Here is an 18954-nt window from a genome sequence, read left to right as displayed (position 1 = left end):
TGCAGAACACTAAGTGTTAGTTTCCAAGCCATATGGCAACATAAACGAGAAGTTTACAAGCCACTGTTTTGTTGTGATATTTTAGATAGCATGCATCAATTTCACAAAGACATCCGAGGCCAACGAGGAAGATGTGTAAAGCAGCAAGTTTACACTGGTATACAAAGCACATATTCAAAAATTCTACAGTGTAAACACTCATTAAAAATGAAGATGAACCTCAGAAAACAGCGGAAACTTTAAAGAAAAATTGCTCGTCTGCAGCTGCAATGAAGAGATCTCTAGCCTTACATACACTTTGTCTGGCAAAGCGAATCTCCTATGGAAAGATAGCAATGCAAAGCGGAGTAAGCTAAAAAAAAAAAAAAAAAAAACCAGGATCACAATTCTTATTCACTTTATATACAACAAATATATATATTTCAAATCTGACTCTGTTTGAATTTTCCTCTCATTAACTAAATAGTAGAGGGAATATAATGCCATTTTATATAAAACATCAGGAGATTTTGTATTGCAAGAAAGTAAGGGGAAAACAGAAAATCACACTTATGTACAGTTTGTTGCATTAATAATAAGATTTCCAGGACAATAAAAAGGTGCCAGTCTGTTGATCAAAATCAACATAAATCCTGTAACACACTGTAACTTATAACCTTCGAAGCACTGCTTGTTTAAAAAAAAAAAAAAAAGCAAGCTTCGAAGGAACAGAATATGCAGCCATGTTTAAATACTCAGTTACATCCCCTCTTTAAAATAATCTTGGAAGATTATGATCTCCTATACTGAAAGTGGCTTATTCAGTACTGATGCAAGCTGTCGCCTCATAAATCAAAATTCAGAGCAGTTTTCTGAGAGAAAGAAAGGGGGGATACAATTTTCTCAGTAGTCAAAGAGGACTGACTGCCTGCCTGTTATCAGTTCGTCTGTGAAGACAGAGTTAAAGTTCGTTTACGTCATGATTCACGTCACAGTAGGTTTGCTTAAAGCTTGTTGGCTGGAGGCACTGAGAAACAACAGACCACATCTGCCGTGCGGGCAAGCCCTGGCCTGACTCTAAAAGAAGAAAAGAAAACAATACATCTTGCTTATTGTGTCAAATTATAAGCTTTCTATACTCATTTGTATTCAATGAGCATTTCTACTCATTATCTATCATTTCTCTCCTTTGGTCCCTTTATCTAACCATAGAATTTAAAAGGCGGCATATATATATATTATTATAAAACATTTGTTTAAATGTACTGCAGACCAAAAGACAGTAAACACATAAACACAGCCTACCAAAATGATATTAAGTTCTTGTGCAGAACTCTCTAAAGAAACCAAAGAAATCTTCGCAATCCACACCGACACACCGAGAAGCCATAGCACTCACTAAAACTGATGACAAATGACATCTCCTGTACATTAAACTAAAGTGTGGGTGGGATCCAGATACTGAAATACAGTGCACTTTCAGTCAATTCTGAATCACACTAGCGTAAGACATTGTTAACAGCAACATTTATGAGTAATAAGGCAATGTGTGAAATTTGATGGTGCAAAGCATTGGAAGCGTTGAATTTTGAAAACGTTGATTACCCACCCAACTAACTCGCATCAGTTGAAAATGTATAATATCAATCATCATCTCGGAGGATAATACAAGTATCAGCCTGACCGTGAAATCCGTTTCGCGGCAAACCCCCCCCCCCAAAAAAAAAAAAAAAAAAAAAAACCTCTACTAGTAATGAAGGCAAAACAGAAGGCAAGAAAACATTACATATTCGTGTGTTTGTTCATTATAATACATCACTTTGTATTCATGTTTTTAGCTTATAACAGTGTATATCCGATGGGTTTATCACCCATATATTTCCAGACCATAATACAAAGCACCACACCCACATCTGTGTAAACTAAAGATGATTCTCATCAATAAGTGCATAGTTCCACTGATATCTCCCTGTTTCAACAGCTATTTGTGAACTGTAAATCACATGTGAGAGGACTTGAGCTTCAGTCCTGTAGCTGTCTCAAAGCAGGTAAGATTAAACCAATGGTGGAACAGCAGAAGACATGAACAATTAAAACTGCTCCTTTCCTAAAAGGTACTTATAAAGTATTTTCAGGTGCCATTATAAAGTTTGAAGCTGTGCTGCATTCAGTTTTTCTCTGTAGTGAGAAGTGAGTAAAGCTTACATCACCAAAAGAAAGAAAGGAAGAAAGAAAGAAAGGTAAGCACACTAAACACAGGAAATGCCATTTGGAAATGCCCATCACACAAAGTCACAGATCAGACACCGGGTCTCCAGAGGGTGCATATATAGTATGGTAGAAAGAGGAGAGGTATGAACAAATCATTTGAGGAGTTTTGCTGCCATGATAGAAATGTTTTGATTTATAAATATACAGATTTATATTCATAATCCAAGGACGAGAAAATAACAAGACACATTTCTACGTTTGGCATAAACGTCAGAAAATGACTTATTAACTGCTGCTGTCGAAATGCAACAATCATGTAGTGCTACATCAGAAGGGATACTTAGCTAGACTATGTGGCTTAGCCTTGCGATACATGACACTGGTAACAGTAATGATGAAAATAGTTTCACATTAAACCCCCTGACCTGGCGACTAGTACTGAGAGAGAGATGATCTCATGGTTTTGTTGATGACAGCAGGTTTGTGAGCCAGGATGCTGCTGAAGACGACAGCTGTCGTTTCTCCCCTGTATTCTCCTCTCCATCCGGGAGAAGGAATTGAGTGGAAGCAACAGAGGTAGGGGATCCCAGTGAAGGTGCCAGGCTGCCCATTTCTGCAGCATCCACGGGGGAGTCCAACTGCCAGGAGCCCTGGGGCTTGTAGCCGCCAGAACAGGCAGCCTGTGGCTCTAGGAAAGACTCGGGTGAAGGCAGATCCATGTCATCACTTGGGGCTCTAGGTTGCATCTGAGGTCGATAGCCTCCTCCTCCATAGCTGACCAACCGATCAAGCTGGGGTTGGTGGCACTCGGAAGAACCCTGTGGATCCAGCTGGAGGACCAAAGAAGACCCTGAGGTCTGGATCCCTGTGTATGTCACATCGGTGTGAGCTGAACTCATAGACGATATAGAAGAAGCAGACGAGTCTGGGAAACGTGGCCTTATGGGACGCTCATCTACCATTTGGTTATAGTAGCGTAATGACGTTGGTTCATCTGTGTCAACTGACTCATCTCCTATTCCCTGCCCTGCATCATCCTCATCTTCCTCAGGAATGGCAACAAGCATATCTTTAATACAATCATACTCAGGTGTTTCTACAACACACACCATGCTGTGGGGAGATGGCTTCACGTCCAATGGACCCTGAAAGAGACAGAGTCAGTTAAATATAGTTTCACAAGACAGCATAAAAAAATAACACATAAAAAACAGGGAATGAGCTTTTGTAATCACAAAGGAAGCACAAGGAAGTTTCTAAGGATCATACTGGATTAAGCTAATACTGTACCCGTGTCCTGGGCCAATCACTGGGAAGCTTGGGCTCTGGAATATCTGGATAGAATGCCTTCTTTACCCTGGTAGGAGCAGAATTTTAATTTTAACATTTAGAATATCAAGTGCCTGAATAATAATAATAAAAATAAAAAAAAAAGATGCTCTGCATTGCTGCCTTGAATTATAAAATCATCTCTTGCATACATGCAAACAAGAGAGAAAGACTAGCAAAAATAGCAGCACAACAGTCTTACCACTTCCTTTTCTTGTAGCAAGTGAAAGTGACGATGGCCAGTAATAAAGTTACAAGCCCCAAAGAAGTCAAGATCTCCAAGATGAGCCAATCAGCTGTCAGGATAAGACAAAGAGTATTAGAAATGCTACACTACCAATTTACCTACATCTAAGTACAAATTACGCTATCGATACATATATACATACACACATAGATGCATGCATCATACATGAGAATCTTTAATAATGCTGACAGACTGACATAATAAATAAAACTAGATATTTACGTACTGTAGGGCTCTATTGTTACAGTGGCAGTGGTGCCTGTGTTCTCCCCTGCTGCAGTGTAGGCCTTGACAGTAAATTTGAAGGTCCCCTTAATGAAACCCTTTGCGAAATCCTTTGCTGTGTAGCTCATCGTTTCTGGATCAGACACATTCTCTGTTCAAAGGGTAATGAACGAGTAAGGAGAGAAAAGAAGAAGAAAAGTATTAACCAGAAGCAAAATGCACACATTGTGATGAACTGCAAAATCATAATTATTCATGATCTTTGTCCTTTTAAAGTATCGTACTGTAACAGTTTTATTGGTTAAACAGGAGGAGAATCATAAATATACCTAGTAGTTTGAACTGGTAACCAGTGCTGTTGTAAATATTGTAGCCCAGGAGGAAGCCTCTTCTGTTCACCAGTGGAATCTCTTTCCAGGTGAGAAGAATATCAGCGTTCTGCTGACTGGCTGACAGAGTCAAAGCAACAGAAGGGACTGTGGAAACCACAAAAGGTGGGAAAAGGTTGGAGGAGCATGGCGAGAAGGAGAAAAGTTGTCCGCGATTAAAACACACAGCGCCATTTTTTTTGTTTATTTGCTTGTTTGTTTGTTTTTTAAAGATAAGCTTTCAGTGTGCAGCGGTATCCCTACCCAGCTCCTGCGTGTATCCCTGCCAGCGCTTCAACAGTTCCCTGGCATCTGAGGAGCAGCTGTACAAGGACAAGTTGTATCTCACACCTGGCTGGAACGTAGCTGATGACAGAGAAACAGATTATTGTGCGTTATGCAACACAATTTAAAATTCGACAGCCCTTTTCAGTGGAGTTATTTGAGGTCACTGAGGTTGTTGTAAGCTGAAAATCATCTTAATATCTTAAACCTCTTTCTGACGCGTATTCTCTCCTGTTAATCTGAATGTGACCTCTCCATATCAGAATGCACGCTCTGACCACTTTTCCATAAACCTCGAGCCAAGCACATTTTACGCAAACATTTTTAGCACAAGAGTGACTACTTGCAGTCACAAGACTGCAACTGCACGGGTGTCCCTCCAACATCTTGAGTTTCCCAGCTCATTAAAACATATCAGTGTTTTGGAGAATGCCTAAACAAACCTTTGCCACGAGATACATGCTTTCAGTCACAGTACCAGTGACAGGTCAGATTAGCAAGTTAACAATTCATCACATAGTTGCAGCTTCCCGAATCCATCAGTAACAAAGTTTGAGAGTTGTGTATCTAGCACAAGCGCAGTAACTTTAACAAATTATCCTGCAAGAGACACAGAGACAAGATTGATTGCAAGCAAACACTTGATGTGTAATTCACTTCAATCAGGTGAGCAATTACATACAGTTAGATTTTAATAATTGCCAACACATAATAATACAACACATAATACTGTAGTAACACTGTAGTAATACTGTCAGTAATTTTGCCTCCTATCAATGCTGTTGGCTGTTTTGAATGGAGCTATGAGGAACGTTAGTATAAAAATGGCTCATCTCTGAAAACTAGAAAACAGCAATATTATCTATTCCGTGTCTGAAAAGACCTGAAATTACTATACACAGTCAAGAATAATACTAACAGAAAGACAACAAAGTTTGTACCAACAATCAAAACACATACAGCACAGTGATAAAATCCACTGAAATCAATGCTCCGTTTTCACAGGCTGACAGTTGTTGCATACCTGACTCAATGGAAACATTAGTGGTTCCAGCAGGCAACTTAATCCACTCTACAGGGCAGTCTTGTGGGCAGAAGGCATCAAGCCACTCTACCACATATCCACAGGTGGCATTGGCATTGTTTTCCCAGAACAGGGGAAAACCTTGGTCTGTATAAACTATCCTGGGCGCAGCAAGGGGTTCCACACCTGGAAGGATGAAAACAAGCTTAGCAATGTAGAAGCCACATCTATTCACTGTTTCTACACAACAGAGTGCTACTTTAGGGTTTCAACAACGACGCATGTTATACGAGTGAAAGCAGACGCTAAAACACCAGAAAGTTCTCCTTAGAAGCTGCCAGCAATGTCACATTAGGTCAAGTGTGCTGTTGAAATATAAGATAAACATCTCACACACACACTCTCCCTCCACTTTCACATACTTGTCAAATGTACTCTTGCAGGTGGAGAAGATCCCGCATCATTCCTTGCAGTTACTTTTGCTACGACGCTGCCGTTATTGCTGAAGAAAGCGATTTCTGTGAGGTTGACTGGCATGGACCAATTATTCGGTGGCAAGGTTACAGCCGGCGCAAGTGCTCGATTTTCTTCAGGACTCCAAAGGAAAACTTCATATTGTGTCAGTTTACCGTGGCTCTGTCTTCGTGTTAGAGGCTAAAGGAGATCAGGAAAGAAATTATATTAAATCGCTTTCTTCTTATTGGGGTACATTTCATGGTACGTTAAACAGTGACCTGTGTCAAAGTGGTAAAACGAAACAGGATAACGAATGAAAATGCACATGTTACTTGTCTGTGCATTATAGCTGTAGTCAACATGATGAATCTGTGCTCTTTCCAATTATACATGCATAAAGCAAATTGTCTATAATGACCATGTAAATCTAAAACAGCTCAAGTCAAAGATGAAAAAAAAAAGAAAAAAAAAGGACACATTACCTTCCAAACAACCTTCCCGGTGTTATCTGTGTTCAACCATATCCAAGCATCTGGGGTATCGGGAACTGAGAAAAGTCAAAAACATACAAACGTTATGTTACATTTCAGAGACTCTAGTCCTATAGAAATGAGGACTTCAAATATCCAGTATTTAGCAACAAATTTACTTCCTAGATTTCCTTAAAGTTGAATTAATTCAGGCAGACACCCAACAATTAATCACTAAAAAATTACTGATTGATAAAATTAGGAAATAATAAACACTTGAATCCCTAATTCTGCCAAAATAAGCAACACCACAAATAAATAATTTACCATAGGTTTTAGTTTTGAAGGAAGACAGTTTGCTCCAGTTTCCCCACTTCCAGAAATTCTGCTGGGCACCGCAGCGGACTTTAACACTGTAGTGCTCATCAGGATACAGGTCCGACAGAAACACAGACCTCAGACCCACACCAGAGAAAACACGCTGGAAACAGACATTCGATTTTATAAGCACGAATGAGAGAACATCCTACATGACCTCGCATTTCTTGAGGGCAATGTGGTAGGATGCAGTCCTAGAAGAATCAAAGTGATGATGTCTGACATATTGCACAACATACACAAGCGCAGACTTCTCACCTTTATTAGTTTTTCGTCCTCTGTTGCGGTGATCTCAACCTGGCAGACAAGTGCCAAGGAAGAATAACTGTCGTACTTCCAATGCCACGACAAAGAGGCATTCCAGGCATAGGCAACGACGCTCAGCAGATCTGGCGCCACTGGACACACTGAGGAGGAAGAAAGATTCAACAACATCAGAAAAGGAAAAAAGTATTTTTTATATATTTTTGATTTCTATATGTCTGTTTTACCAGAAGAGTATGTGCAGTGATGGAGAGAAGCTAAGGTTGAGCCACCTACCTCTGTGACTGAGTTCAGCAGTGTCCGTGAGGCTGTACTGACCGAGAAGATTCTTAGCTACCAGTGTCCAGTTACCCTCCCATGTGTCTAAAGTACAGGTTGCTTCTTTCTGTCCCACATCTTGGTTGACCTCACTGCAGTCCCTAAAAAGAAAAAAAAAAAAAAAAAGGCACAAAAAATTAGATTTGCTGTAAGTATAGCAATTCACAATAAAATGTAATCACTTCAAATTGTCTTTCTAACATATAGAAAAGGCACAGAATGAAAAACATTTTGGCCAGCGTTCAAGCTATTCCTGTAAAAGGCTTGGAAGTGTGCCAATCTGCTATCACATGGACTCACAGAGGCAAGTGGTCTCTTTGCCTAAGTGTTTTATATTTCTCGTCTTCCTCTCCCAGTAGTTTTTTTTTCCGTACAAAAAAAAGGATTTTTAGAGAAAGGCAGAGGAACTGTCATAAATAATATAAACACATTGTTCAAATACAAACTAAGTGTGACCCGATGATGGCTAAAAGCAAAGTCTTGGACATAAAAGCTGAAAGGGCTTTCACATCTAATTTTGTAAAACAATCTTCTGTTTTCTTTCCATCCTGGGTTCATAGCATTTTTATCTGGAAGAAAACTGCTGGCACGGTACTGTGGAGAGCATCATCGCAGCTCTTCACTGAAAAAGTTCTGCCTATAATCATGCAGGTAATGCCAGTTGATGAGCAGCACACGTGTACATTTTATATATGTTATTCTTGCCTGAGGAGAGAGGTTTAAGGCACTGCAGTTAGACCCTTTTGCTTCTGTGACCTACTGGACAAATCATTTTTGTGCTCACACTGGATAAAAAGCTTTAGGTGGCAAAAAAGAAACATCCAACATGCGGTTTGGACAGGTTTGGACGGATGTAGGATTGTTTGAAAAATACAGGTAAAGGTTCCCTGTAATGTCCATGTATTCTAGAACCTGCAGATGTTTTCTGTGAATGAGTGATTGTACAGTTCTACTGTTCCCTTTTGTGAGTGAGACTGCGTACCTGTTGTTCACAAAGTAGCGAGTTCCTCGTTGACTGCCATACAAGTGAGTGTTTCGTCCTTTACCCCACTGGCACACAGCTGATCTTAAGTCATGAGTCTCACATTTAAAATCAATGGGCAGTGGTGGATCTGGGGATGTGGGCAAAAAAAAAAAAAAAAAAAATCTCAGTCACATTTTTAGAGTCGTAAATATTAAAAGATATAAATGAATGTATTTTTCTGCCATGCCCAAAACATTAACCCAGATTAGATCTAAACATATTTCAAACGTGTTTATCTTACATCCAACAAACACAACGGCTCCATACAGTTTTTCCTTGTCTTCTGGCAAACAAAGCATGTTGCTCCCTGACTGGCGAGAGGCCACCAGATTAAACACTGTAGTGGAATAGGTCCGCCTGCTCAGTCGTGTCACGCTCGTAGTGTTCCCGTCGTACTTTAGCTTATCTAAGACCATCCCTTCATCCAAAATGCAACAGAAGGTGATGTTGGCCCCCACAGGTAAAACTTTGTCCTGGGGAAATACCTTAACTCTCTGCTCACTATTGGGGTGATCATTTCCTGAAATAGAAAACAGATCGAGAAAGAATAAAAAAAAAATTGAGTTAAGAGAGTAGTAAGGTGTAAAAAGACACTGATATGCACAAGGCAAATATTTTAGGAGGTATACATTTTAAAAGAATGAGGCCTTAATGAGAACATGCCAACAGGATACTAACTGGGTACTTAGATCTTCATCTTCTCTTTCTCTCTCTGTTCCCTCTGCTCGTCTGATCACAATGGGAGGGAGGGCCTTTAGCTGCTCTGCCCCTCGACTTTTGAATTCCCTACCCCCGGACCTCAGAAATATTAGTTCATTCTCTCTTTTTAAGTCCACCCTCAAAACTCATCTGTTTAAAATTGCCTATTCTTAAATTTCTGTATGTTTTAACTTTTATCTTCTATTTTTATCATTGTGTATATTTCCAGTTTTTATCTGTTGTACAGTGTCCTTGGGTGCTTTGAAAGGCGCTATTTAAATAAAATGTATTATTATTATTATTATTAATATTACTTAGGTTTTAACTAATTACTGATGGTCTATAATATACATCCGTGCCACTGACCTTGAAGTGTCTCAGTCTGACTCCATTCACTTGTAGTGTGCCCATCTCTTGAGCGGATTTTGACTGACAGGGAGGTACACTCCAGGGGGTTAACTGAAGTCCACGTCCACTGGTGCAGACCACTCACCTTATTCACTGTCGGAGAGACTTTCTCCTACAGAACATACACAGAATGCACAGTTCAAACAAGTAATTGGTGAAATATTGCGACCGTCATAGAGAAGAAATCACCTACTTAGTGCACACAAAACCTAAAGTTCACGTAAAATCAAAGCAATCACTACAGGAAAATATGCAGCACAAGATGACGATTCCCTTTTGAAAAAAATAAAATAAAATACTATACAAATACCAAAGATGATTTTCAAAACAATGTTACCAGTACAGCAAATCTTCCTACACTCATAATTACTACAATTGCTTTAAAATTCCATGACAAAACAAGTTCGTAGAAAATGAAGTGCTCTTACATAGAAGACAGTTTCATTGAATTCAGTTCTTAGAATGATGACGTCAAAGGTCGTCGCGCCTCCTCCCAACCAGGATATGGAGAGTTCCTGTGTGTACCAGTTAGGAGACAGCGTCACCCGCTGAGGTACTGTAAGGCCTGGGGGGAAAAAAAATCCCATCAGGGTTTAGTGATTATAGGACACACAGTTTAACTCTAAATGGCTTCTTAGAATTAAAGAAACCTTCAACATTAGATGAGTTCAGCAGAGCAGAATATCCGATTTATTAAAGTTAAGGTTTCCTTCACGTGTTTCAGTTCTTACCAGTATCTGCATGAGTGTGTGAAGTCGAAAACCCCAGGACAATCCACAGGAGCCAGACAAAGCCACTGCTAATAAGCTTTGAGGTGGGAGTAAGACTTAAGTGAGCCATTTTTATCTACTGGCCAAGCGTCCGCTTACAGATCCTGATGAAGTGATGGTCCTCTTCACTACACTACCGTGTTAAAACATCCTGAGAGGCAAAACCTATACAGAGGAAGGCCTGTGGAAAAACCCAGAAGGACAGAGTTCAAAACAACGATAAATGTATCATGTATCATGTTAAAACATAGATATTATTAAAAAAAGAAAATAACAGCCTGGCTGTGAAAAAAAATAATGCTAATGACCGAGAGTTACTTGGGGACACTGTGAAGCTGACCGGGTTGAAGTCATGTAAACATAATGTTTTTTCCATGAAAATATTCTGGCACGCAGTGTTTTTAAGAAATGTTCTTTAGGTTTGTTTCTGACACTGCTGGGTTCACTGGGGACCAATGTGTTGAACTGACTTCAATTTTTGCAATACCTCACTGCAAGCTGCCATTCTTATGTTACTTCTTGCCAAAGCCAGATGTACAACTGCCAAGAAAAGTCAACCGTAAGGAGAAAAAAAAAAAAAAAAAAAAAACCCCAAAAACTTCGCCGTGGCAGCTGTTTAAGCACACACATCACACACACTGGTTATGAAAATCCTCCTGTTCCTGGTATTTGGATTATCCTGTACTTGTCCTCCTCTTAAAGGTCCTAGTTTTTTATTTTTTCTAAGCCGTTTTGGAGGGTTTTGATTTAACACTGCTCCTATCAACCGGACTTATGAACAATCAGAAAGATACAGGCAAACTGGATACAAAGACAACTGTGGCACCAGCATTGCAGGTTCTTTTGGCTGCCGGACGTATCTGCATGTTTGATTTGGCACAGACTTTATGCCTGACGCCCTTCCTGACACAAACCTCCCACTTACCCAGGCTTGGAACCGGCACTACCAGTACACTAGCTTTGAACGCCCCAAGGCTGACTCTGTGTCTCCTCCCGGTTTCGAAATGAGGATCTTTTGCACACGTTATCCACAGCACCATACAGCCCCACAGCTGTGGGTCAGACAAGACAAGAACATGTATGCCATGCAGCTGGAACTTTTTGTGCATTTAACAGGTGCTCTACATATAATCTTGCATTGCTTGACCCTACAGATTAAAGCCACTGACTAAAATCATTGTGCAATATAAAAGATTGATGTAGCTATGGCAACATTACCAGTTAGTCCTGTCTTGAGGCTTTGAGCTGAGCTTTGTGGGCATTACGACTTAGCCACTGTGGGCCAATGTGTGCTCACACAAAGTGAGTTATGAATCAGAAAGCAGGTCCACCCTAAAGTACGCCCTACTTTATCCCCTTTTTTATTCTAACAATTTAATAAATGATCTTTAGGTTGTATTAAATAAAACTTTAAACTACGGGCTGAGACTATAAAACCACTGGGGAGGTATTTACTGAGATCATGGATAAAATGAGCCAACGGGTCATTTTTCCATTCATCTCTATACAAACAGACAGACCTCCAACCTATGTCCAACTTTTATATATAGTCTATGATAGATGAGCACATTTAACTATTCCTACCAGGACTTTGGGTTAATTGAAAGTAATGTAAGCTGAGTAGACACACTTGCATGTAAAGGCAGCTGGCAGCAGTGTAGATCGAGCTGAAGATAACTTGTACAACAACGCAGAGCTATCTTTTCCAGGGAAATATCAACCCAACCATTTATTTTCACTAAATGGAATGTCAGAGTGTATTCAATTCTAATGTCAACAAAACTCCTTCCACAGGTACTGCCAGTCAAAAATCTGTACCACCTCGGCCTGCTCACCGTCTGTTTGGCTGCCCTCTAAAACCACACAAATCGTTCACAGCTGTTATGGTAAACCACAGCTGCACTCAAATACTCTGCAACTTTTTGGGATTTTGAATTCTACTTTTTTATTTTTTTGTTAAATTGTGTAATACATTACATTTCAGTTTGACCCCTGACCTCCCTGTAACTTACAGGACTTCACTGTTGCCAACTTAGCAGCTTTGTTAATAGATCTGGCAAGCGTTCCTAGTCCCTATTGAAAAATTGACAGCGGTGCTGTCATCAAGAGTGATGTTCACATCCCCATTGCACTCTACCAGGCTCAGAGCAGACACAGGCCTGCGCTGCAGAGTACGACACATTCTGCTGCTTCTAAATTTGTCTTTGAGTGACGATTTTCTTTTTCTCAGCTAATCAGACATGAATCTTTCCACCCACTGACCAAAGCTTATTGTAGATTGCTATCAAATATGCAAGTACATAAATTGGTATTCTAAATAGCTCTACAGCAAACAGCTTATTCATTCTGCTAGATAAAACTGCCAGTTTGTCTGGCAGAAGCAGCTTAAGAAGAATGAGACAGGCATTTATCATTTCACAACATGTGAGAACAAAAATATTTTTTGCACCCTCTTTAAAATATGATTAAATACATAAAAATACTTGCAAACATAAACTTTAAGTCGTGACTCATGTATGGTGTACATTGGGTGCCTGATTTTCTTCTAAAGTTAGATAATTTAACACAAAATGTGTCGCAGTGCACAGGGACGGAATAATCGAGTCTTAACCCCGATGAACCTGCATGTGGTTGTGTACGCATATAAATCTCAGTTCTTGTGTTTTGAACCATCACTGACATTTGCAGTTCATCTGGTTTCCCTCGAGACAGGCTGGGGCAGGCCTCAAACGTCTCTTTAGCTTGACAAAAACACGCCTCTGAAAAACAACCAAGCCCTTTGCAGCAATAACGTGACATGTTTCAAATAGATGAGCAAACAATTCCTGCCAAAACCTTAAGCCTCGTTGCCAAATAAGTGATCCTATCAGTACTCCATAGTGACATTGAGTATGACCGTGCAGCATCATGCGGATATATTTTTAGATGGCTGTTTCATTAATTCATGACGTGGCCCACTGCAAACTTTGCAAATACCACAAGAGTACGAGAGCTACTGGATTTCATAACTCTTTTGTGTCAAGGACAGATTCAACATAAGATAAGAAAAAGATTCTATTTATCCTGGCAGAGGGAATAAATTAGAACAAATTTATAATCTGCTTCAAATCTTGAAAGCCTTGTGTTTGTTTCTTAACACTACAGTTCTTTGTTAAAGCTATAGGCTATGGCAGTCATTAACTGAAACATCAATCTACACAGTAGACCAGCAGTCAGTGGATTTAAAGATCAGTTTTTTTCTTTTGACTCCTAAAGTAGTTACAGATATCTTCATGTTTGTTTGTTGGCTGTGATTTAGACATGACACGTGAATAAATAAACCTCGCGGTCATCGATCTAGCTCTTTCTGCATGCATAGCAATTGCATTTTCCTTTCTAAGCAGCTGCTTCTTCTGCATTCAAAAAGCACACTAAACCCAGCAGTATTAATGTGATTTATTTAATGGGACTTTCTGCAGAGCTGGCTATAGCAGTTCAAAAATCTTCTGTTTTTTTCCTGCCATTAAAGTGCACTTCACATGAAATTCAGAGGAACTGTTCAATATAAATACAGCTGAGTGGAGTCAGTCTATTACACATTTTTGTGCTTGCACCAAAACAACAGTTTTATTCCATGTTTTGTGGTTTCCCACGTGAGAGGGCATTCGCCTTTCTTTGAGGATTATTTTTCCAAATTTTCACACCACGTTGAAATGTTTTACAAGCCCCAACACAATTCTTTGAGCCTCAGGGTACAAGACAAAAACAACAGCAATTTCTCTTTTTAAACAGGCTGCACTGATGGGAAGTGAGGGCATTGGGGGGGTGTCTGTACATTCTGGGAAATCTCATCCAAGAAACTGATAGCTAAAAATGCACATCAGCACACAAATCAATACCTCTCTGCTGAGCTCTGGCTCTTGTCTTTGGAGCAGTGATGAATGTGACCACAAACAACAAAAACCACAAGGATGTTGTTACTTAAAAACTAAGCCTAAACCTCATCTGTATGCCTGCAGTAACCCTATTTTAGGAAAGCGCAGACTCACCTCAAAGACAACACCGTGACTTCAAGCTTGCCACCTCTTTCCACACCACAGTTTACTCCCGGCTGTATATGCAGCTGCGTAAAGAGGCTCTGAAAAGCCATGAAGATTGTCCAGGTATACTCCCACGCAAAATACCACAGGCAGGACTGACTGTCAAATCTAAGAATCCAAAGTACAGGAGAGATGTACTCCAGTTACTGGTACTTTAGGGACTGCGCCATAAACACAGTTACTGGCATGTCCATGGCAAGAATCAGTACATCTATGTATACATGAGAGCCCATCTGGGAATTTACATGCGGCGTCTGACGAGCTGTAGATTGTAAGTGATCTGTGATTATAGTAAATGACAAATGTTTGTCCACAGAGACCTATTAGAACTTGGCGATTACTAACTGATACTACTAACTGTAGTGGCCTTGATAGGTCAAAAGCACTGCAACGTAGCAAAACACACAAAAAAAGTGCTGCAAAAGCACGCAAAACAGAACTGATTAAAACACAACAGAAAGAGAAAAAACATAGAAAAGCTCATAAAAAGCCTCACAAAACACAAAGGAAGTGTTTTTGGGGAGATAAGCTAACAGTCATAGCAAACCATGCAAATAAAACACAAATTAACTTGCATCATTTTCTCCCTCACAGCAGAATTAGTATGTTTTGGGCTAATTTCCATTCTTTTTTTTGTGTATTTTGCAGCAATTTTCTATTTGCTGGTGTTTTTCTAAGTTGCAGTGTGTTTGATCTTTCAGGGCCACCATAACTGACTCTTTTAACTCTAGTGTCAAACTAAAACACAAGAACTGAGAAAAGTATGAAGATAAACTGTTATTGCTATGTGATTCTTATTGATGCTACAAGCAAGGCCAGGAGACAAAATAAAACTGAACAAAAACTGAAAACTAAACTGAAAAAGAAGACAGAGACAGAATTACCTGTGCTTGGACAGAAACACCTCAAAATATTACAAAATTCTTATTGTCTATATACATAAATATTATGATGAATTACACTTTAATCTGCCTCAGGCAATGGGAGATACTTTGTGGTTGTGTGATTTCTGCCCTTGTTCATTTGCACAAATGACCTTACAAATACAGACTGGAAAGAGCAATGAGGCCCTGTGACTGATAGTATTATCTTTAGCCAAATGTGGAGGCAATCTTTGCGTCTGTTCCAGCCTGCAGTCAGCAGAGCTGTCATTGCTTTTTAATACAGCGGGACCAAAGAAATGAACAATCAGTGAAACACAAGCCATTGTATTTGAGCCTGCGCCTCTATCCACACCACCACACTGTGCAGCTGTGTAAAGCCACGTTTAGGGGAAAGCCATGGAAAATATCCAAGTGTACTTCAAACACCCATTTCCCATGTCTAGTGCTTCAGGGAGTTCACAAGTCACAAATAATACAAACAGTTACTGACAGACGCAAAGTTAGGTGCTTGTTTTCTCCCAAGGGTTTGTTTGTATGAGTCTTGGCTAGTGCACTTGTCCTTTGCCCAGGGGAGTTAATAATTAAACCTTGTTTTTATTTCATATGACACAAAGTAATAATAAGACTATTATAGTTACAAGTTTCCAGATTCCAACAATATTTTTCCCCACACCAACAGAACATGAGAAATGCTTTTCACAGTAAGAGTAACAGTTATTAATCTGTCTCCTGTAAATGTACCAAAAGACATCCTGACGTTTAAAGATCATATAAAGGGATCGTTGTTCCCACTAGAACTGAGACCAGGACGAAAATAAAAATGAATGAGAGCCAAAGCCAAAATTACACCAAACCACCACTGCTTTAAGCTAAAAAGCAACTACTCAAGCAAAACATTACAAAAAGCTTAGAAAAATACCACACCTACCTAAATAGATGTAACTTTGTTTGATAAACCTTTTATATGCTGCAATGTTTTGTCAGTAAGCATTTTGCCCCAGGTAGCGGACTATATTGCATGAGCTTATCATTTTTATGTCTGCTCATATGTACATACAGATGCATACTATTTGAACAAAAGCCAATCAAAACCTTTGATAAGATTTTCCTTTGCCAAATCCAGGGAAACAGTTGTCTGCCTGTTCTCAGCCTACGCTCAGCAAAGCTGCCATTACTCTGTCATACAGTGACCACTGTGACCAAAGAAGTAAGCACTGAGTGGCTCTATGTAGCTGAGGTGACATTTTGAAACACGAGCTAAAGCTTCAGCTACTTATGTTCGACATTTAAATGGGAAGAGGGGAAGACCGGATGCTTGTTGGAGAATAAGTGAAAACAGGGAAAGTTACCAAATGAATGTCCGTGTGAACTGTCGGTGCTCTGACCTCAGTGGAAAGAAGACATTGAGTCCTCTGTGTGTGTATGTGTGTGTGTGTGTGTGTGTAGCTTTTGGATGTCAACCACAAGGCATTTCCTTCCTTCCTTCCCTATTCCCTGTAGTTCTTTATGGATGAAAATGCTAATCTAAAAAAACAACTGGAAGTGAGTACAGCTCACTTCATATAATTTGTTTTTACATTTTTGCTTCCTAGCTTCTGACTTAAGCCAAATAAACACACACTGTCTACAGCTTAAATCAAGCAAGCCAAAAAGAGAACTATGCAAACTAGCAGTAGGTTAGCTTCTAGCGGAAACAACCAAGTGACCATTTGCAAAGCAAACATACCAACAGGGGACCTATTGTCCTCCCAGTTAGGGGTAGGTGAAACATATTTTTCCAGATTGTTATGGTGTCTGCTGCTTGTATGTCCCATGTTGAGTCATAAAACTACTAGACTACATGATGCAATAATGTATCTATTTTTATTAAATCCATCAGAATTTAATAAAAGTAATGTACGAAGAGGATACAGAAGATAACTCTTATTACTACTACTGAAAAGATGAAGACGTTGAAAATAACAGGGTGACAGCTTTCTGTTAGGTTTGAACAAATAGATATAAATAAATAAGATGCAACAAGGGATCATTTGCCTCACTTGTCATGTGCAGATACTTTAACACTTAAGAAGGATCGCCTGCTGATTCACTGGCACCTTAACTGTGCGCTGCCTGTATCCCTGCTTTTAGGTGTTACAAATGGTAGGAACTGTTGCCTGTAATATTAAGCAGCTACTGGGTAGGGTATGATAGAGTATGATAAAATACCCACCCAGGGTTTTGTAAGAACATGCTGTATGTTCCCAGATAGGGGATCTCTTTACCTGTCTGTGCATATTTTTTTTATCTGTTCACAGTTTAGTTTCAAAATGAACATGGACCTGTTTTATACCAAGAGACACAAGATAGAGGCGGCAAATGCCCAATCCATACTGCAACACACTGACTACCTGATTAAGAAACTGACTTCTCAATCTGTAAACCATAATCCCATAATTACAAAATATACATTATCACCATACACAGTTCAAATTTGTGGGTCCCAAATACACAGCAAAACAATCAAAAGCTGTAACCGTCATCCATTTATTCGTTTTTAAACTATTATGTGAATTTGTGGCTGATTCAGTTTAACAGACCAGCCCAACTGCACAATCACAGGACGGACAGTTTGCATCATTAGCATTAGCAAGTGAGAAGCATGGGGAATACCGCAACAGCAAACGCATCTTTAAAAACGCACACACTGTAATTATATTAAACTACACGGTAACTAAATATGAACTGTTTTTCATTTCCCTTGACTTCTTAACAATAGTTTTAATGATAATAACAGGGGATAAAGTCAGCCGACAGTCATTGTAAAGTCACTTAGAAGCCACCCACCACACACACGCAGACAGGCCACCGATATTTGGAAAACACTGTTAGCTGGAGTAGCTGCCCTAAACGAACTATCGCTAGCAGGACGTCCGAACACAAATAACAGCGAAATTACCTCTGATGTGACGAGAACTGGTTTTCGTTGATGTTTCGGATATATATTCAATTAATCCTGCTCCTTAATGACGTGATAAATAATTAAAGAGCCACGATATCTTCTCGATCCAGCCCCTGTCCCTGCCGTGCTGTTGGACCGTGCCCAGTGACTCCCGAGTGGGTTGGGATTACTGGAATACAGCGAACCGCGAGTAGACGTCTGGACTAGCCAATAGGATTCTTGTAACCTGCAGTTCACACAGGGAGAGGGCGTTGTCGTGCCGCGTTCAGGACACGCAGGACAAACCTGAGAAAACAATTACTCTATGATAGTACAAAAAACACCAAAAAAAAAAAAAAAAAAAAAAAAAAAAAAATCAGCTTCGATGTTTAGATGTGATGTTATGTGAAATCCCTGTTTTTTCAACTTACAGCAAATTGAATTGATTTATTGTTTATTTATTTTCAATTTGTGCGTGTGTCATGTGGTTCCAAAGACATCCATATAACACTTTTTAAACATTTTGTTTAAACTGATGAAAATGTTTTTGTTGTTGTTTTTTAATACAAAATCAAAAGCCCAACCCTTTTGGGTGTTTTATATTTTTTAAGTAAAA

General features: G+C 39.5%; 1 protein-coding gene across 2 annotated transcripts; it reads right to left on the bottom strand.

The window, feature by feature from the left end:
- Positions 1–679: 679 nt before the first annotated feature.
- On the bottom strand, positions 680–18520 carry lifra (LIF receptor subunit alpha a). 2 transcript variants are annotated; one of them, XM_085425945.1, is made up of 18 exons: positions 18357–18520; positions 10417–10636; positions 10114–10250; positions 9644–9797; positions 8820–9098; positions 8537–8666; positions 7513–7655; positions 7231–7379; positions 6922–7075; positions 6607–6671; positions 6091–6322; positions 5669–5854; positions 4624–4725; positions 4321–4467; positions 3993–4142; positions 3722–3815; positions 3481–3547; positions 680–3335 (listed from the first exon to the last, which is right to left on the bottom strand). In XM_085425945.1, the coding sequence occupies exons 2-18, from the start codon at positions 10523–10525 to the stop codon at positions 2646–2648; spliced, it is 2988 nt and encodes a 995-aa protein (XP_085282071.1). In that variant the 5' UTR covers positions 10526–10636; positions 18357–18520; the 3' UTR covers positions 680–2645. The 2 variants fall into 2 exon arrangements, with proteins under 2 accessions (XP_085282071.1, XP_085282072.1); XM_085425946.1 differs by having other exon boundaries at positions 9644–9794.
- Positions 18521–18954: the final 434 nt, after the last annotated feature.

The sequence above is a fragment of the Rhamphochromis longiceps genome, linkage group LG12 (assembly GCF_057381845.1).
Source record: "Rhamphochromis longiceps isolate RC_006_pf linkage group LG12, R_longiceps_female_GT1.1, whole genome shotgun sequence".
NCBI classification, from domain to species: domain Eukaryota; kingdom Metazoa; phylum Chordata; class Actinopteri; order Cichliformes; family Cichlidae; genus Rhamphochromis; species Rhamphochromis longiceps.
Note: the sequence above shows the minus strand (reverse complement) of the source record. Positions and strands in the feature narration are given on the sequence as shown.

Coding starts and splice junctions, on each gene's coding strand:
- lifra (XM_085425945.1), bottom strand. CDS start 10,525: ATGGCTCACTTAAGTCTTACTCCCACCTCAAAGCTTATTAGCAGTGGC. Junction 9,099..9,643: donor TCAGACTGAGACACTTCAAG/GTCAGTGGCACG, acceptor TTTCTATTTCAG/GAAATGATCACCCCAATAGT. Junction 3,548..3,721: donor TGCTACAAGAAAAGGAAGTG/GTAAGACTGTTG, acceptor TGCTCCTACCAG/GGTAAAGAAGGCATTCTATC.